Source organism: Hyperoodon ampullatus (genome assembly GCF_949752795.1).
Source record: "Hyperoodon ampullatus genome assembly, chromosome: 10".
NCBI lineage: Eukaryota > Metazoa > Chordata > Mammalia > Artiodactyla > Ziphiidae > Hyperoodon > Hyperoodon ampullatus.
In genome coordinates, this window is record NC_136923.1 from 66,505,288 (window position 1) to 66,527,106 (window position 21,819).

The 21,819-nt window shown below is 39.3% G+C and overlaps 1 protein-coding gene across 2 annotated transcripts in view; it reads right to left on the reverse strand.

Moving 5' to 3' along the window:
• The window catches only part of LOC307059742 (diphosphoinositol polyphosphate phosphohydrolase 1), a gene marked incomplete at its 5' end in the record, with an annotated part of 94,647 nt that overhangs the window by 52,420 nt on the left and 20,408 nt on the right, over positions 1–21,819 (reverse strand). Inside the window, one exon of one of the 2 annotated variants that reach the window (XM_079713933.1) lies at positions 6,465–6,545. The exons of the other annotated variant lie outside the window; for it this stretch is intronic. Coding sequence (XP_079570059.1) covers positions 6,465–6,545 — 81 coding nt within the window. The remainder of the gene's footprint in view (positions 1–6,464; positions 6,546–21,819) is intronic. 2 annotated transcript variants of the gene reach the window in all.

The window sequence follows — 21,819 nt, forward strand, 5'->3', positions numbered from 1 at the left end:
TATTGTTTGTAGATTTTTTGATAATGGCCCTTCTGACTGGTGTGAGGTGATACCTCATTGTGGTACAAACCACATTTAAAGGCATTACCATTATATGTTCAAATTCCCTACATATGATACTTTGCTCTATAAATGCATCTTAAAATGTAATGTCAGGAAAAGTCTATTTCTATATTAACTTATGTCTTCTTTTATCAGCCATTAAAAAGCCATTACTCCTATCATCCTTTCCTCTTTCTTTTTAGCTAATCCGTGGGAGAGCTAGATTTAGCGGGCAACTGTCCATTCTTGGAACATCTCTTCCACAGATCTTTCTTAATTTTTAGCTGATCTGTTTCATATATTTTTTTATTTATTATTTTTTTTTATTTTTTGGCCACACCACATGGCATGTAGGATCTTAGTGCCCCAACCAGGGATCAAACCCACGCCCTCTGCAGTGAAAGCGCGGAGTCTTAACCACTGACTGCCAGGGAAGTCCCTGTTTCATATATTTTTAATGCAAGCTCTCTCAAATCTTTTTCTTAAAGTAAAGAGTATCAAAATTATAAATTAACCTTAACATTCTTTTTTTCAACAATCAAAAGGCCAAGTCAATAATTACTCTACCCTACTCTGGAAAAGCATCATTTCTGAACATATTTTTGCAGTGCCTCTAAAACTTTAACAATTTGATGCTAAATTCGTCTCTCAATTATACTTCAAAGCATTTGGAGAATGAAATGGCCTCACAACACCCACCCAATGAAGTATGCAGAAACAAAGCCTTTTTACCCATGAAATTATAATGAATTATAAGTTGCTATTTAAAACAGACCACTCTAAAAGGAAAATTTTTTGGAACGATACAGAGAAGATTAGCATGGCCCCTGCGCAAGGATGACACGCAAATTCGTGAAGCGTTCCATATTTTTGTAAAACTGGAATAAAGACACAGACCTACTTGAGAACGGACTTGAGGATATGGGGAGGGTGAAGGGTAAGCTGTGACAAAGCGAAAGAGAGGCATGGACATATATACACTACCAAACGTAAGGTAGATAGATAGTGGGAAGCAGCCGCAGAGCACAGGGAGATCAGCTCGGTGCTTTGTGACCGCCTGGAGGGGTGGGATAGGGAGGGTGGGAGGGAGGGAGACGCAATAGGGAAGGGATGTGGGAACAGATGTGTATGTATGACTGATTCACTTTGTTATAAAGCAGAAACTAATAAAAAATAAAAATAAAAAAAATAAAAAAATAAAAAAAAAAATAAAAGGAAAATTTTTAAGAGAATACTTTTAAAAAGTTACTATAGTCTTAAAAAATAGCTTTTAAAAAATAGCTTTTAAAAAAATTTGAGGTGAAGTACACATAACAAAATTAACCATTTTAAAGTGAACAATTAAGTGGAATTTAGTACATTTACAATGCTGTGAAAACACCACCTCTAGCTCCAAAACACTCTTGTCACCCCAAAATAAAACCTCATAACCATTAAACAATTAGTTACTCCTCATTCCAGACCCCAGACCTCCAGCCCCTGGTAACCATCAATCTGTTTTCTGCACCTATGGATTTGCCTATTTTGCGTATTTCATATAAGTGGAATCATGTGATCAACATGTGATCAAAAGGTCTGGCTTCATTTACTCAGCATGTTTCTGAGGTTCATCCACAATGTAGCATGTATCAGTACTTCATTCCTTTTTATGGCTAATAACAGTCCATTTTATGCATATATTACAATTGTTTTATCTATTCATTTATTGATGGACATTTGGTTGTTTCTACCTTTGGCTATCATGAATAGTGTTGAACATTGTATACAAATATTTGAATACCTGTTTTCAATTGTTTTCCATATATATCCAGGAGTGGAATTGCAGGATCAAACATAATTTTGTTTAACTTTCAAGAACCACCAAACTGTTTCCACAGCGACTGGACCGTTTTACATTCCCATCAACAACATACAGGTATCCAATTTCTCCACATCCTAAGACTTCTTATTTTCCATTTTTTGGAAGTGGGTGTGAGGTGGTAAAATTAGTTTTAAGAATGTCCTAGGGCTTCCCTGGTGGTGCAGTGGTTGAGAGTCCGCCTGCCGATGCAGGGGACACGGGTTCATGCCCCGGTCCGGGAAGATCCCATGTGCCGCGGAGCGGCTGGGCCCGTGAGCCATGGCCGCTGAGCCTGTGAGTCTGGAGCCTGTGCTCCACAACGGGAGAGGCCACAACAGTGAGAGGCCCGCATACCGCAAAAAAAAAAAAAAAAAAAAAAAAAAAAAAAGAATGTCCTAATAATTACTTAACTTCTGAAGGAAGGTAGAATGCCTGACCAGTAAGAATGGGAAATAGTAAACTCTTAGTCCCCCTTTAACCCCAAGAAAAACCTCAACTAACTAGACTCTTTCTCCCAGAAAGTAAAAATGTACCGGATATCAAGAGAACGAGAAGACAAGGCACAGACTGGGAGATAACGCTTGCAAAAGACATATCCAATAAAGAACTTATCCAAAATATACAAAGAACTCTTAAAACTCACAATAAGAAAATTACCAACCTAATTAAAAAATAGGTAAAAGACCTGAACAGTCACCTCACCAAAGAAGATATACAGATGGCAAATAAGAATATGAAAAGATGCTCAACCTCATTTGGCATTAGGGAATTGCAAATTAAAAAAAAAAAAAAAAAAAAAAGGCGATACCATTACACACCTATTAGAGTGGCCAAAATCCAGAACATGAAAACACCAAAGGCTGGTAAGAATGCAGAGCAACAGGAATTCTCATTCACTGCTGGTAGGAATGTAAATTGTACAGCCACTTTGGAAGACGGTTTGGTGGTTTCTTACAAAACTAAACATACTCTTACCATAGGATTCAGCAATCATGTTCCTTTCTGTTTACCCAAAGGGGTTGAAAACTTGCGTCCACACAAAAACCTGTACACAAACATTTACAGCAGCTTTATTCATGATTACCAAAACTTGGAAGCAACCAGGTGTCCTTCAGCAGGTTAATGGATAAATATTCAGACAATGGAATATTATTCAGTGCTAAAAAGAAATGAGCCATTAAGCCATGAAAAGACATGGAGGAACCTTAAATGCATACGACTAAAGGAGAGAAGCCAATCTGAAAAAGCTACATACTGTATGATTCCAACTATGACATTTTGGAAAAGGCAAAACTGGAGACGGTAAAAAAAAATCAGTGGCTGCCAGGGACTGTGGGAAGGGAGAGATGAATAGGCAGAGCATGGCGGATTTTTAGGGCAGTGAAACTATTCTGTATGATACTCTAATGACGGACACATGTCATTACACATTTGTCAAAATCCACAGAATGTACATACAACACCAAAAGTGAATCCTAATGTAAACTATGAACTTTGGGTGATAATGATATATCAATGTGGAATCACTGATCGTAACACACGCATCACTCTGGTGGGTGATGTTGATAGTGGGGAAGGTTGTAAGTGCGTGGGGGCAGAGGACATATATGAGTACTCTGTACTTTCCACTCAGTTTTGCTGTGAACCTAAAACTACTCTAGAAAATAAAGTCTATTAAAAAAAAAGTATTAGGGACTTCCCTGGTGGTCCAGTGGTTAAGACTCTGTGCTTCCACTGCAGGGGGCATGGGTGTGATCCCTGGTCGGGAAACCAAGATCCTGCATGCTGTGCGGTGTGGCCAAAAAAAAAAAAAAAGTATTAAAATATTTTTTAAAGGTATTGAATATATTTTAAAAAGTTATTGCTGGATTCCTTTAAAGGACCAGTAAAGGCTCAATCTGAACTCATAGGATTATTAGTAACAGTTGTAACTAATATTTTTATAGCAATTTAGAATGTCCTAAGTGCTATGCATGTAAATATAATCTAACTTAATTCTCACAATGACCCTAGGAATGAGATGATGTTAGTGGACATATTTCTATTTTACACTTGAAGAAACTGTGGTTTCAAGAGGGTAACTCAGACCTGAAGTACAGACATGACTACAGTAATCAAGACAGTATGGTACTGGCACAAAAACAGAAATACAGATCAATGTAACAGGATAGAAAGCCCAGAGATAAACCCACGAACATATGGTCACTTTATCTTTGACAAAGGAGGCAAGAATATACAATGGAGAAAAGGAAGCCTCTTCAATAAGTGGTGCTGGGAAAACTGGACAGCTACATGTAAAAGAATGAAATCAGAACACTACCTAACACCATACACAAAAATAAACTCCAGATGGATTAAAGACCTAAATGTAAGACCAGATACTATAAAACTCTTAGAGGAAAACATAGGAAAAACACTCTTTGACACAAACTACAGCAAGATCTTTTTTGACCCACCTCCTAGAGTAATGAAAATAAAAACAAAAATAAACAAATGGGACCTAATGAAACTTAAAAGCTTTTGCACAGCAAAGAAAACCATAAACAGGATGAAAAGACAACCCTCAGAATGGGAGAAAATATTTGCAAATGAAGCAATTGACAAAGGATTAATCTCCAAAATATACAAACAGCTCATGCAGCTCAACATCAAAAAAAACAAACAACTCAATTAAAAAATGGGCGGAAGAACTAAATAGACATTTCACCAAAGAAGATATACAGATGGCCAAGACACACATGAAAAGATGCTCAACATCACTAATTATTAGAGAAATGCAAATCAAAACTACAATGAGGTATCACCTCACACAGGTCAGAATGGCCATCATCAAAAAATCTACTAACAATAAATGCTGGAGAGGGTGTGGAGAAAAGGGAACCCTCCTGCACTGCTGGTGGGAATGTAAATTGATACAGCCACTATGGAGAACAGTATGGAGGTTCCTTAATAAACTAAAAATAGAACTACCATATGACCATAGTATATGCCACTACTGGGCACATACCCTGAGAAAACCATAATTCAAAAGGACACATGTACCCCAGTGTTCTCTGCAGCACTATTTACAATAGTCAGGACATGGGAACAACTTAAATGTCCAATGATAGATGAATGGATAAAGAAGATGTGGTACATATATACAATGGAATATTACTCAGCCATAAAAAGGAAAGAAATTGGGTCATTTGTAGAGATGTGGATGGACCTAGAGTCTGTCATACAGAGTGAAGTAAGTCAGAAAGAGAAAAACAAATATCGTATATTAACTCATATATGTGGAATCTAGAAAAATGGTACAGATGAACCTATTTGTAGGACAGGAAGAGAAACGCAGACGTAGAGAACAGACGTGTGGACACAGCGGGGGAAGGGGAGGGTGGGATGAATTGTGAGATTAGGTTTGACATAAATACACTGCCATGTGTAAAACAGATAGCTAGTGGGAACCTGCTGTATAGCACAGGGAGCTCAGCTCAGTGCTATGTGATGACCCAGAGGGCGGCGGGGGGTGGAGGTCCAAGAGGGAGGGGATATAGGTATACGTATAGCTGATTCACTTCATTGTACAGCAGAAACTAACACAACATTGTAAAGCAATTTTACTCCAATAAAAAAAATTAAAAATTAAAAAAACAAACAAAAAAACATGTTCTTTCCTCCACACCCGACTCCACTTGACGGCTGTAGCACTATCCATTAGCTAACACTCGTGAGAGTCCTGGGAGTCTGCAGCTGAATAAAGGGCAAATAACACTTGTTGCAGCTTCAGTTCTACAGCAAGTGGTTTAAATTTGCAAAACATGCTCAGCATATACAGTAACAATCACAACACTCAAAGCTAGCAATATCATCTTCCTCTCCACTTTTCTGGGTAACCAAAAGCCAACAGATGTTTATAACTGGTTTATGATCTGTGAGGCTGTATTATACACTAGCAGGAGTGCCAAGGTTCCTTCGGTTCCAAGCCAGCAGAGCCTGGGAGTCCTCCAGATCCACACACTCACCTCAAGAAGGATAAGGGGTTACTTGGGTCCCTTTGCAAGTTAACAAGTACTGGCATTTAGTCACTTCCACTAGAGGAAGGTAGCTATGCAAAATATATTAGCAAAAGTGACAAAGAAGCAAAGGGAAATAAAAACACAAAGGGCAGACAACTCCTCATTCACCCGCAGCATTGATAAATAACTGAATTTTTATCCTAGCCCATTAAAAGGAGGGAGGGAAGCAGGCTTGTCATTTAAGGGTAGGTAGCAAACTCAGCAGTTGTGGGAGATTAGGGAGTCTTGGCAGTGGGAAGTGGGCCCAAAATAGATGTATTAAACACGACTAGGTGAGAGTTCTGATCAGCACATATTTTTAGTAATTGCACATTTATAACTTTCACATGTCCAGTTCAAAATTAGTCTAGCTATCAGTCTCTTGAAATGCCAGAAAAATGATTCCTACTCCACAGGCATCCTCACAAAGGAAAAAATCATGTAGTCAAAGCCCAGCACTGATTCTGCCACTGCGCTGGATGGAACCTGGTAACCCATCTTGACAGTTACAAATGTCACTCCCACCATTCACCTTTACTCACCCTGCACCCCTGCCTCCAGTCAAAAGGAACTTCCTCTACACTCCATGCTTGATTTGTGGGTGGGGGTGATGGTGTGGCAGCCTAGGGAAAGCAGGAAGAAGAGAAATGTTGCAGAGACTCCTGGTTGTCTCCCAATATCTGTTCTTAGCTTCATCCTTGGGAAGCTACACAAGGAATCCATTTTGCTAACTAACCAGATTGAGTTAAGTTCTCAAGTAAGACTAAACTTGACCACACTTTGTTTCAGGTCACAAATTTCTCTGCTGGTATTTTCTACTGCTGTCAAATTACTATATTACAAAGACTGTTTTTATCTACCTCTGTTGGACATCAAGAAACATGTTTAGATGATTGTAAAAAGTCAGAAAACAAGACTGGCATAGGAAATTGTAATAGCTCTTAAGTTGTCCTTATTGTCAGTCACTGCAAATATAACTAAATTTAAATGAACTAAGGTTTTGCTCTCACATGGAAGCTCAAGCCTTTTGTTCTCTAGCACTGAAAAGACTCCTGCATCATTTTCAATATTTCCAACAAGAGTTTAACCTGTTGTTTCCCTTCTGCAGAAGCTTTTTTTTTTTTTTTTTTTTTTTTTTTGCGGTATGTGGGCCTCTCACTGTTGTGGCCTCTCCCGTTGCGGATGGAGCACAGGCTCCGGACGCACAGGCCCAGCGGCCATGGCTCACGGGCCCAGCCACTCCGCGGCATGTGGGATCTTCCCAGACCAGGGCACGAACCCGTTTCCCCTGCATCGGCAGGCGGACTCTCAACCACTGCGCCACCAGGGAAGCCCCAGAAGCTTTTTTAAAAAACTTATATTTTTAAATATGCATTTTTACTAACAACAATTTCAAAATTGATGACAGCGTCTAAATCTAAACAAAAAAATCAATATGTAAATCCTACCCATCCTTTGAGATCCTATCAACACAAATGATTATCATGTCACAACCTATAATAGATCATTGAATCTATTATAGTTGAATACAGGATAGAGAAGGAACACTAGTATAAAAATGTAAGTTTACAAGGAACATAAATATATTTATGCAAATTTCTTTCAAAATTATTTCTACGAGATCTGTAAGTTGCATTCAACGGATCAAAATTTATATGTGACATGAATATGTCCCCATACTTCAAAAGCTAATAGCAAAAGAAAAAATATAATGATGAGTAATATCTCCATCTTGACTTTTTACTAGTGGGAATTAAAGGTTACTCACACCGTCAATGTTATATACTGAAAGATACTGTACTTGCAAAAAGCATCCTGAAATCTCTCGCTTTTCATCAGTTAGAAATAAAATTATTCTAAAATAATGAAATAAACTAGTAGTTTAATGGTAAAAATTCCAAACATCATGTTAGCAACTTTTGTCTATTTTGTAAACCATAATGCATAGCTACATCTCACTGTGCGTTTTAATATGCATTAAGTACCAAACAATTTACCTGTTGATAAATCACTTCTCTTATGTGATTATTTTAAACTATGTGAATGAGAAAGGTAGAAATATATATTGACATTCACTGATTCATTCAAAAACTATCTCTTGGGAATGTGTATTTGTCTTGTCTAGGCACTGGGCTACACTGGTAAGCAAGACAGAGGAGAGTGCTGCTCTCGTGGACTCAGTGTTAAGGGAGGGAGTCATGTAAAGGGGAAATATGGTAATATTAGACAGTGATAGGTGCTAGGAAGAAGATGGAAGAGCATGATGTGACAGTGTGTGACTTGGAGAGCTATGTTAAAGAGAGCCAGGGAAGACCTCTCTGAGAAAAACCAATAAATTGATCTGAGGTGATTCATCTTTTACTTAAAATCATTCGTTTATCACATGCCACCCCAGGATGGTGAAGAGAATTTTAAAAAATTTCTACAGACGATTACAGCTAGCCATGAGCTGGGCAGGGGCCAAGAGGGTCTTCTCAGGAACCGTAAGCAGCACAAGCAGCTAGCTGGTAGAGACTCCAGAGACAGGAGACTAATCCTGAATTCTCCCTAAAAGGACTAACACAAGTGCCTCTGCTAAGACATGTAATACTCATAATCTTGGAGACAAAGCCAAGATTTCCTAGAGGCAGTTTATTATAAGTCTATTACCTGAAAGATTAAAAAGAAAGGAAATGGTTGAATAAGACCCTGAAACAATATTTAGAAAGTGTTACATTTTTTTCTGGTTTATTTTAAAGAATTGGTGACTCCTCAAAGAACATGGCAAGTGTTACTCAAAGTCCAAAGAAAATGTTTCTGACTACTTGCACCTGTCCATTAGGACAGACTTTGCTTTGCTGCCTTCCTGGCCCCATTCTACAAGACATCTTCAGGATGTTCTTTGAACCCAAACATGACCATATCCTTTGCTCTGAAGAGGGTTAAGAGAGCACAGTTCCAATTCAGCTTAGTTCTTTGGCCTCAGTGTGAGAAACCATGCTGTCACGTAACCTGGAGGAAGGCACAGAATTTGAAGTTTAAGGAGTTGGTAAGACAGTGAAACTGGCTGCCTTCCTTCTTCCTGTGCTTGGTCTTCACACTGTGATACCACCAACCATCCTTCAAGTTCAGGATCCTTCAGCCATCCTAGATTCAAGTCAGAAACCTAGGAGTCACCAGAGCCAACTTCTCCCTCTCCTTCACCTCTCATATCCGACCTGTTACCAAGTCTGGGATCTTCCTCTCTACATCTCTGAAATCTGTCCACTTCTCTCAGCTCCTCTGCCACTAACCTGATTCAAGGCATTTACCTGGACAGAACTACTATAGTGACTGCCTAACTCGTCTCCCAATATACGTACTCTCCCCGCTCCAGTCTACTCACTCTCTGCAGTCCAAATTATCTTTCAAAACAAATATCAAGTCAAGTTTCCCACCTACCCCTGCTCTTATTAAAACCCTTCAAATGCCTTCCATTACTTTTAAAATCACAACTATAATCAGATGGGTGAAAATACAGATGAAACAAGATTGACCAAGTACTGATGAAAGCTAGACGATAAGTACGCTGAGTGTCTCTCTTCTGTGTATGTCTGAAATTTTCCACAATAAAAAGTTTAAAAATAACGAACAACCAAAAAAACAAAGAAAGACCATGGCTGACAAGGATTCCGTGGTCTGGCCCCACCTACCTCACTTCATGCTTGTACTGTGCACCTCTGCAGCACTGGCCTAATTTCATTCTTCAACTGCTCTACGCTCCTTCTTACTACAGAGTGTTTGCACATGCTGTTCCCTCTATCTGGAATGCCTTCATTAACTCCTACTCAGAGATCAGAGCAGCCTCCCTGAGACACCCCTGCCCACTATGTCCATATCAAGGTCTTTTGTCAAATGGTGCTCATTAACTGATGTTCCTTTTTCCTAGACAATGTCACCTCACTTTGTGAGCAAATATTTCTGAATGTGGTTAACTGTAAACTTCATAAGAGCGGAGTCCATATTTTTGCTTATCAGTGAATACTAAGCATTTAGCACAGGACCTGGAAGAGAGCCAGCACTTTAAAAGTGGTTGTTGAATGATTACTATCTAAGACTACCAAGGGAATCGCTTTCAAATTTTCATAACAAAACATATTCTAAATTTATAAAAAATTATTTGTTATTTTGGTCTCAGTTTCCCTCAAGTTGCTACAGAGAAATCATTCTTATTTATTCCCTTTGGAGAGTCTTTCCTTTGAGATATTGGAGTACTCAACATTCCTGTGATGGAAGTATCATGATTACCAACCAAAAATAACCACACAAATCCACACCCTGGTCTTGTCTCACTCTTCTTCATAGTTGCTTCTCCTCCTCCCTCACCCAAATCAACATCAAAGGACTAGATGACACTTGGGGATAAATTCCCTGACAGACCCCAGGAACTTCCTTTCAGTTCCTGCTCCAGATGGCTGGCAAGCAGATATCCATTAGGGATGCTTCAGCACAGGCCCCAGGACTTCGTTCCATTCTGCTTCCCTTGTGATTACCACTAACACTCCTTCTGCAATATATTCCAGGCATCATCACAGGGCCATTTACTTTGTATCATGTGGTAAACTGACATTAAAAGAGCTTATCTTTTCATTTTATCAAAACTTCTAGGAGACAGGCATAAAACAGAAGCTAGAAACTAAATCTGATTTAAATGATTTTATTTTATCATGTTAACATTCAGTTTAACAATTCATGTAACTAGAGAGTGACATCCTGAACATTAATTCAATATTTCTTAGAACTACAGGGCCATTAAGACCCTAAGAAATAAATGGCCAGCAAGGAGACTAAATTTATCAAAATATCTTCTAGACAAAAAAGCACATGAAGCATCTGGCACAGGCTTCATGAATTAATTCAGACATCATTAATCCAAATTTATAATTGAGGAGCCAAGTAAAAATTTAACTTTTATTCTATCTATGACCTGTGAAGTAAATCAACAGTAGAGTCAAAAAAAAATGTGAACACCCTCAAGTACTTGTTCATATGAAAATAATCCGTGTTAACTACAAATCACTCTTGTCAGTTAAGGCTAAACAGGGAGGACCCCCGCCCCCCACCCCGCCCTCCCCTGCTGCCAGGGAACATTCTAATGCTATGTAAATATGTATCTGTGAATCAAGAAAGCTCCACAATATGTTGTTCAAACTGCTAACTGGCATTATTACTGGTAGATAAGTCTGAATTAAGAAGGTTCTTTACAAAAAAAAAAAGAGGTCCCATTATACTTTTAAATCATATTTTTGAACACAAAATTGGCCTCTAACACCAGAGCAGGAAAGTAAGCAAATTTTAGAATTCCTCTTAAGGAATTTCTTTGGGGCAACCATTCTTCATAAATTAAGTAATTACTAGGACATGCCTGGCGGTCCAGTGGTTAAGACTCCACGCTTCCACTACAGGGGGCATGGGTTCAATCCCTGGTCGGGGAACTAAGATCCTGCATGCTGCACGGCACGGCTAAATAAATAATTACTAAAATTATAAGAATAAGACTATCTACTCAAAAGCTGAATAAGGGTACTGAAAGACCTTCATGGATTTTTAAAAACTTTTTTGCCAAGTTCAGTAAATAAAAAAGGTTTAACAGAAATTATCTTTTTATCTGGAAAGGAGAGTTCTTAAGACTGCCTTATCATTTGCTAATTATAAAACCAGGGCTAGAGGGGAGAACTTCTGAAAACTAGATCATTCTCTACCTGCAGGAAAGGCTGCATTTCAATTTTAGACAGATGGAGCCCATCTTTAAGGAAAGACTTAATAGCCTATAACAGTGTTTATTTGCTGATTGTCACTGGTGTTAGATGTTTGCCCTTGTATTTAACTAACTCCCCCTGCTATCATTAGTCCCATTCTGGTGTTTACTGGATGTTGAGTAACCTGCTTACATATACCAGACCACTTATTAAGTAATCCCTCTTCTGTGGCTCTTCCTCTGGCAGTTACTAGAAGACTTAGGTATCCTGTACTGCCAATTAATTGTATGCATGGTGGCACTGACCAAATGTTTAAGTAAGCCATTCAGTGTGTCTACACCAGCCTCAAGTATCAGAGCCCTTGAGAAGGCTGTTCATGTCTATCACTCCACAGAGCTAACTTTTCTTTGGTAGAGAACTTGGTGTCAAATTCATTGTATAAATACAATTTGCCTGCCAATATCTTAAAATGTGTATAGACTTTTTTTTTTTAATCAGTCTTCTATTTCTTTGTCTGTCAGCATAATGCCTATGGGTGGAATTAGATGACAGCTTCCAGTTCTGAACTCCCAGGGAACCAGGGGAAAGCTATGCCTGTACACATGATTCTTCTGGTAAAGTCTGAGCTTTTTTTTTTTAATTGGAGTATAGTTGTTTTACAATATTGTGTTAGTTTATACTGTACAGCAAAGTGAATCAGCTATACGTATACATATATCCCCTCTTGTTTTTTTATTTTTATTTTATTTTTTTCCCTCTTGTTTTTTTAAAATTATTTTATTTTATTTATTTTTGGCTGCATTGGGTCTTTGTTGCTGCATGCGGGCTTTCTCTAGTTGTGGTGAGCAGGGGCTACTCTTTGTTGCGGTGCGCGGGCTTCTCATTGCGGTGGCTTCTCTTGTTGCAGAGAACGGGCTCTAGGCACGCGGGCTTCAGTAGTTGTGGCTCACGGGCTCTAGCGCACAGGGTCAGTAGTTGTGGCGCATGGGCTTAGTTGCTCCACGGCATGTGGGATCTTCCTGGACCAGGGCTCAAACCCATGACCCCTGCATTGGCAGGTGGATTCTTAACCAATGCACCACTAGGGAAGTCCCTATATCCCCTCTTTTTTGGATTTCCCTCTCATTTAGGTCACTACAGAGCACTGAGTAGACTTCCCTGTGCTATACAGTAGTTCTCATTAGTTGTCTATTTTATACCTAGTATCAATAGTGTATATGTGTCAATCCCAATCTCCCAATTCATCCCACCCTCCCCTTACACCCTTGGTACCCATATGTTTGTTCTCTACATCTGTGTCTCTATTTCTGCTTTGTAAATAAGATCGTCTATACCAATTTTTTCAGATTCTACATATATGTGTTAATATACAATATTTGTTTTTCTCTTTCTGTAAAGTCTGAGCTTTAACCCCAGCCAGCTTCAGAATTATTCAGTCCAAAATACAGTGCCCATTCTGCAGAAAGGGCTGTGATCTTCCTGAGCACAACCAAGACAATTATCTTTATCAAGAAGCTCCTAGATCATCAATCCAGAATGCAAAAGAAACAGGTTAATAAGGACCCTAGAACTCAACCTACAACAATGTAACAGCTTGGGCAGGCAGGGAAACAACTGCAACAGTAAGCTGATCAAACTGATCACTTCAGCAGGGATAGCCAGCTCTTTCCTAGCATGGTCACTGTACTACCTTTAAGAGGTGACACCAACCAAGACGAGATCCATAAATCCTGGTCTCAGCCAGACAGTAAAATTCTCTCCAAATAAGAGAAAAGGGGTAATCACCTATGTATTGTCTTTTCAAACTTACATATGAAATAACACCAGTCTACCACATCATTTGTAAACACAAAAAAACCATGATGATATATGACATGCTAAGGATCAAGAGCAAAGAAAGAACTGCAAAAGCATGGAAGAGGCAGCACTGGTTTTTGTTTGTTTTATTTTGCTGCTTCTCCTAAAGTTAACTGTTTAAAGGCTTTGACTTTGATTATATACTTTAATAATGAACATAAATTTGGATTTCATTCAAAAGAGTAAATATTAAGCAATATACTTTCAAATGCATAAAAATATCATTGATTAGGCGAAGTCCTTAAACAGTTCTAGGAATGGATGACTTGACAAAAATGTGAGTTATGAATCTGTTTGCATTTCTTCCTTCATTAGGAATCATTTGGGGGAGTTCCCGGTGGTCTAGTGGTTAGTATTTGGCGCTTTCACTGCCGTGGCCCGGGTTCGATCCCTGGTCAGGTACTGAGATCCTGCAAGCTGCGGGGCATGGCCAAAAAAAAAGAGAAATCATTTGGCCACTGGTTTTACAGATCTGCGTTTTATATCAAAGTTCATAAACACATTTAGGGACTTCCCTGGTGGTCCAGTGATTAAGACTCTGCGCACTGGGAGCCCGGGTTCGATCCCTGGTCAGGGAACTAGACCCCGCATCCTGCAACTAAAGATCCCGCGTGCCACCAACGAAGATCTCGCACACAGCAATGAAGATCCCGCATGCCGCAACTAAGACCCAGCGCAGCCAAATAAATAAATAAATATTTAAATATTTTTTAAAAAGTTAATAAACACATTTTATACAACTGATGGTTGCTGTTTTCATTAGTGTTATTAGCATATAAAACAGACCTGATGTAATCAACTGTTTTTACCCTTTTGATTTCCTGTTAATAAATTCTTCTAATATTTTTATACATTACCTATAAAAAAACTGTAAGTTATGACCATTAAAACAAGGATAATTCTAGGGTAAAACCTGACTGTGAAAGCTAATCATTGGAGCACATATAAAACATCACACCCTCATCAGGCAGTACACTTAAAAATATTCCTTGACATGGAGGATAAGATGTTATAAATTTAAATAAACTTAAAGAAATTTAAGGGCTTCCCAGGTGGCACAGTGGATAAGAATCCGCCTGCCAATGCAGGGGACCTGGGTTGAAGCCCTGGTCCGGGAAGATCCCACATGCTGTGGAGCAACTAAGCCCCGTGCACCACAACTACTGAGCCTGCACTCTAGAGCCTGAGAGCCACAACTACTGAGCCTGCATCTAGAGCCCACGAGCCACAACTACTGAGCCCACGAGCCACAACTACTGAAGCCTGTGCGCCTAGAGCCTGTGCTCCACAACAAGAGAAGCCACTGCAATGAGAAGCCTGCGCACCACAATGAAGACCCAACACAGCCAAAAATAAAATAAATTAAATAAATTTAAAAAAAAAAGAAATTTAAGTATACCTCATTTAGTGAGAATCTTGAACCAAAATGGGAAGCTCTGTAATGGTTAATCCTAGAATTCACTTGAGATAACCAGATGTGAAACTCACAAGTAGACTAATTTGTTGCTATATTACATTACCCCAGACTGTCCTTTTGCAGCTTCTTTGCCATTTTCACAGCTGTATTTGACGTTGTGTATTACCCTTAATTGCCCCACCCTCAATCTCTTGGTTTTTGTTTTGCTGAGAATATAGAACACCCACATGTTCCATCTCTACATTCACCTACCTACCTGCATCCATGCCCACATACCCTGCCTCTCCTTCTGGTACTACAGAGGCACTATCTGTGCTCCAGGTGAAAATCAACCCCTCCATCTGTGCATTAGATCTTCTCTCTGCCCTACTTAAGGACATTGCTCCAACAATTCTCCCCCCCCTTCTGCATCATAACATTTTACCTTTCTCCCAGATCAAATCATTTCCATCATCATAAAACATGCTTTAATTTCTCCCTGAAGAAAAAACAAAACCCACTCGACTCTACATCCCCTGTCTATCTACTGCTCCTCTTTATAGCAAAATTATTCAATAAAATTGTCTATAATAACCGATGTATATTCTCCTTTACCACTCTCTCCTGAACCCACCGCAAACAGAATTTCATTCCCTTATCAAGGTCACCAATTAATGACCTCCAATGGTCAACTCTCAATCTTCATCCCACTTGATGCATCAGTAGCCTTGTCATGGTGACATTCACTCTGCATTGAATCAATCTTTCCTTGGTTTCCAGGACACATACTCTTCTGGTTTTGTTGCTCCCTTGCGTGCTACTCTTTCCTTAACTCCTTGCCTCTAAATCATGCAGCGCTGAGGGACTTGGTCCTCAAGTTGTCTTCTCTTCTATACCTACACTCTATTTGTGATCTTGTCCAGGCTTGTGACTTAAAATACCACTGATAGGCTGACAACTTCCAAATTTATATCTCTAACCCATACTTCTCCCCTGAACACCAATTTCTATGTATAGCTGATCTTCTCCCCATCCCAAACCTGCTCCTTCAGTAGTCTTCTCCATCTCAGGAAATGGCAGCTCCACCCTTCCAGTTACTCTGGTCAAAAACCTTAGGGCCATCCTTGACCCAACTCACATTTCACACTCAACCAATTAACAAAATCTCACCTTCAAGTATAATCCAATTGTGACCTCATACCACCTCCTCTGCCAGCATCCTGATCTAAGCAATCCTTAGCTCTTACTTTGATTAAAGTAGCAGCTCCCTAACTGGTCTCCCTGCTCCCATCATTGCCCCTTTGCCAACATAGGCTATTCTCAACACAGAAAGAAGGGAAACCCCTTTTAAACTCAGATCATATCCTTCTTCTGCTCAAAACCCTCTAATGACTCCCCATCTCACTCCAGATCCACATCCTCATATTTCACTGCCAAAGTCCTTACAAAGACTTTGATTAAATGAGATTATATCTTATAAAGCTCCTAACACAGTACCGGGCAAAAAAGCACTTGACTAATAACAATGCGCTTCCTCCCATCAGAGTTTCACATCTGGCTGCAGTTACAGTCACTTAGTGCAGCAGTTCTCAAAGACTCCTGAAGGGCCACAGGCCTCTGAGGGGCCAGTACTATTTTCATATTAATACTAAAATGTTACCTGCCTTTTCCACTCTTATTCTCTCAGGTGTATACAGTGGAGTTTTCCAGAGGCTACATGATAGCAATGATGCCATCACTCTGACAACTAATGGAATGTGTGCTTGCAATGATGCCATCACTCTGACAACTAATGGAATGTGTGCTTGCAATGATGCCATCACTCTGACAACTAATGGAATGTGTGCTTGTATAGTCTTGTGTTACCTGGAATTTTCTAAGATAACAGGTTTAGGGTACAAATATGTTTTTCAGAGATTAACTCAGTTTCATCTCAGTTCTGCACTCTTACCAGCTACCATCAATTACACATGCTATTCCTATAAACTGAATATTGTCTAACATACATATCGATAACTTCAATTCTGAAGCTTTGCTTATGCCTACACAAAAACACAAGCAGTACATTTTGTTGTTTTATTTTGCAATAATGTTTTTAAATTTTTTAAACTTTTCTAAATTTAAAAATTTTATCTAAAACTACTATTTTAACATTTTATGCCTGTAACAACATTTTATTCCCAAATAAAAGAAAATGTGTCTATAATAACTTTTTAGATTTAAAAATGAATTGTTTCCTTAAAAAAGGAAGGTTAGAAGACACGATTTCTCAAACCACAGCTGTACCATCCACGTCTAAAGATGATGAAAAAGATGAAACTGACCATAGCAGGGAGTTGTCTGATTCATGAAAGAGGAGTCTATGCCAAGAAAACTGGATGAAACTGAAATAAGAAACAAAAATATGATGGCTTGATGATGTTAATTATTTACCTTATTGTGTCTTATAAATGACATTTTCTAATATTATTATTGAGGTACCATTCTGAGACTAATCATTTCAAAGCTTTTTTTGTTTTGGTATGTATGTATGTATGTACGTATGTATGTATTTATTTATTTATTTATTTATTGCTGTGTTGGGTCTTTGTTGCTGTGCACAGGGTTTCTCTAGCTGCGGCGAGTGGGGGTTACTCTTCACTGTGGTGCAAGGGCTTCTCACTGTTGTGGCTTCTCTTGTTGTGAGCACGGGCTCTAGGCGCACAGGCTTCAGTAGTTGTGGCTTGTGGGCTCTAGAGCTCAGGCTCAGTAGTTGTGGCGCACGGGCTTAGTTGCTCCGCAGAATGTGGGATCTTCCCAGACCAGGGCTCGAACCCGTGTCCCCTGCGTTGGCAGGTGGATTCTTAACCACTGTGCAACCGGGGAAAACCCATTCAAAGTTTGTTTTTTTTTTAAACAGCAATTACTGCTATTTATTTATTTTAGATTTTTTGATGTGGACCATTTTAAAAGTCTTTATTGAATTTGTTACAATATTGCTACTGTTTTATGTTTTTCAGCCCCAAGGCATGTGGGATCTTAGCTCCCTGACCAGGGATCGAACCTGCACCCCCTACACTGGAAGGCAGAGTTTTTTGTTTTTTTTGTTTTTTTGCCGATGCAGGGGACACGGGTTTGTGCCCCGGGTGGGAAGATCCCACATGCCGCGGAGCAGTTGGGCCCGTGAGCCATGGCCGCTGAACCTGTGCGTCCGGAGCCTGTGCTCCGCAACGTGAGAGGCCACAACAGTGAGAGGCCCGCGTACTGCAAAAAAAAAAAAAAAAAAAAAAAAAACGCTCAACGAAGTGGGTATAGAGGAAACATACCTCAACATAATAAAGGCCATATATGACAAACTCACAGATAACATCATACTGAAGGCCAAAAAACTGAAAGCTTTTCTTTTAAGATCAGAAACAAGACAAGGATGCCTACTCTCACCACTTATTTTCAACATAGTACTGGAAATCCTAGCCAGAGCAATTAGGCAAGAAAAAGAAATAAAAAGCATCCAAGTCGGAAAGGAAGAAGAAAAACTGTCACTATTTGCAGATGACATGACCTTACAGAACACTCTATCCACCAAAGTTAAACAAATTGAGTAAAGTTGTAGGGTCCAAAATCAATATATAAAAATCAGTTGCATTTCTATACACTAACAATGAACTATCAGAAGGAGAAATTAAGAAAAAAATCCCATTTATGATTGCATCAAAAAGAATAAAATACCTAGGAATAATTTAACTAAGGAGATGAAAACTATAAGAAACTAAAGAAGGGCTTCTCCGGTGGCACGGTGGTTAAGAATCCACCTGCCGATGCAGGGAATATGGGTTTGAGCCCTAGTCCAGGAAGATCCCACATGCCATGGAGCAACTAAGCCCATGCACAACTACTGAGCCTGTGCTCTAAAGCCCATGAGCCACAACTACTGAGTCTGTGTGCCACAACTACTGAAGCCCACACGCCTAGAACCCGTGCTCTGCAACAAGAGAAGCCACTGCAATGAGAAGCCTGCACACCGCAACAAAAACTAGCCCCCACTCACCACAACTAGAGAAAGCCTGAGTGCAGCAACGAAGAACCAACGAAGCCAAAAAAAAAAAAAGAAACTGAAGAAGACCCAAATAAATGGACAGTTATTCCATGCTCAAGGATTAGAAGAATATTGTTAAAATGTCCATATAACCCAAAGCAATCTACAGATTCAATGCAATGCCTATTAAAATTCCAATGGCACTTTTCACAGCAATAGAAAACAACAATCCTAAAATGTGTATGAAACCACAAAAGACTCCAAATAGCCAAAGCAATCTTGAGAAAGAAGAACAAAGCTGGAGGCATCATGCTTCCAATTTCAAACTATATTACAAAGCTATAGTAATCAAAAGAATATGGTACTGGCATCAAAACAGACACAGATCAACAGGAAAGAATACAAAGTACAGAAATAAACCCCTGCATTTATGGCCAATTAATGACAAAGGAGCCAAGAATATACAATGGGGTAAGGATAGTCTCTTCAATAAACGGTGTTGAGAAAACTGGACAGCCACATGCAAAGGAATAAAACTGGGCTACCATCTTACCCCCTACATAAAAATCAACTCAAAATGGATTAAAGATTTGAACATAAGATCTGAAACCATAAAACTCCTAGAAGAAAACATAGGGGGTAGCTCCTTGGCATTGATCTTAGTGATGATTTTTTAGATTCGATACCAAAAGTAAAGGCAACAAATGCAAAAATAAACAAATGGGATTCAAACTAAAAAGCTTCTGCACAGCAAAAGAAATCATCAACAAAATGAAAAGGTGATCTATTCAATGGGAGAAAATACTTGTAAATCATATATCTGGGGACTTCCCTGGGGGTCCAATGGTTAAGACTCCACGCTCCCAATGCAGGGTGCCCAGTTTCAATCCCTGGTCAGGGAACTAGGTCCCACGTGCAACAACTAAGACCCAGTGCAGCCAAATAAATAAATAAATAAGTTTAAAAAATCATATATCTGATAAGGGGTAATATCCAAAATATATAAAGAAGTCATAAAACTCAATAGCAATAAAAGATCTGATGTTAAAAACAAGAAGAGGAACTAAATAAACATTTTTTTCAAGATGACATCCAAATGGCCAACAGGTATGTGAAAAGGTGCTAATCATCAAGAAAACATCACTAATCACTAATAATCAGGGAAATGCAAGTCAAAACCACAATGAGATATCAGTTCAGACCTGTAAGAATGGCTGTCATTAAAAAGACAAGAGATAACAAGTACTGGATGTGGAGAAAAGGGAACTTTGTGCACTGCTGGTGGGAATGTAAATTGGTTTAGCCACTATGGAAAACAGTATGGAGGTTCCTCAAAAAATTAAAAATAGAACTACCATATGATCCAACAATCTCACTTCTGGGTATATATCCCAAGCAAACAAAATCACTATCTTGAAAGATATCTGCACACCCATGTTCAATGCAGCATTATTTACAATGGCCAAGACAAAGAAACAAACTAAGAGTCCATGAATGGATAAACGAGAAAAGAAAATGTGATACCTCCCCCCCACACACACACAACGGAATATTATTCAGCCATTAAAAGGAAACCCTGCTCTTTGTAACACTGATGGAACCTCAGGGAATTATGCTTCCTGAAATAAGTCAGACAGAGAGAGACAAATACTGTATGATCTCGCTTATAGGTGAAATCTAAAAAAACTGAACTCGTAAAAACAGAGAACAGATTGGTGGCTGACAAAGGTGGGGGTGGGGTGGTGTGCCCATGGTCAATAGGTACAAACTTTCAGACTTTGGGGTTTTTTTTGGCCACACTGCATGGCTTGTGGGTTCTCGGTTCACCAACCAGGGATTGAACCCAGACCACAGCAGTGAAAGCTACCAGGGAACTAGGTGGCTAACCACTAGGCCACCAGGGAACTCCCCAAACTTTCAGTTTTAAGAGAAATATCAATAAGTTCTAGGGATGTAATGTACAGGATGGTGACTATAGTTAACAATATTGTATTATATATGTGAAAGTTTCTAAGAGAGTAAATCTTAAAAGTTCTCATCACAAGAAAAAACATGTTACAGTGCAGAAACCAGAAAGACCTCACCTTAACCAAGCAATCAAGGTTAATATCACCAGTAATGAGACACACTGACATCATGTACCCTTTTTTTTTTATGGTGGTTTTGTTTTTTATTGATTTATTTTTATTGATTTATTTATTTTTGGCTGTGCTGGGTCTTCATTGCTGCACACGGACTTTCTCTAGTTGCGGCGAGTGGGGGCTACTCTTCGTTGCGGTGAACGGGCTTTTCCTTGCAGTGGCCTCTCTTGTTGCAGAGCACGGGCTCTAGGCATGTGGGCTTCAGTAGTTGTGGCCTGTGGGCTCAGCAGTTGTGGCGCACTGGCTTAGTTGCTCTGCAGCATGTGGGATCTTCCCAGACCAGGGATCGAATGCATGTCCCCTACATTGGCAGGCGGATTCTTAACCACTGCGCCACCTGGGAAGTCCCCATCATGTACCCTTTGATGCAATGACAAGGGCACATCACTTCTGTGATATTATTGCCAAAAATGCATGACCTCAATCTAATCATGAGAAACCACCATTAGACACAAGTTAAGGAACATTCTGCAAAATAACTCACTACATACTCTGTGTGAGACTCAATTTTCTTTAGATACTTATATTGAAAGATTCTGAATGCAGTAATGAAAACCCAGCTATCTTCAATTAATTCAGACATTAAAGAGATTTGTAAAACCTGTAAAATACTACCACTCTTTTCACTAATCTCACATTTGCTTCTTATTAATGAGCACTAGGGGAAGAGGGTGGTAAACGGAGGGTGGTAATTCTTTAAGATGGTTGGTTGCCATATTCCAAAAAATGTGTACTTCATGAGACTGGAGAAAGATAAGCCAATGATTATTA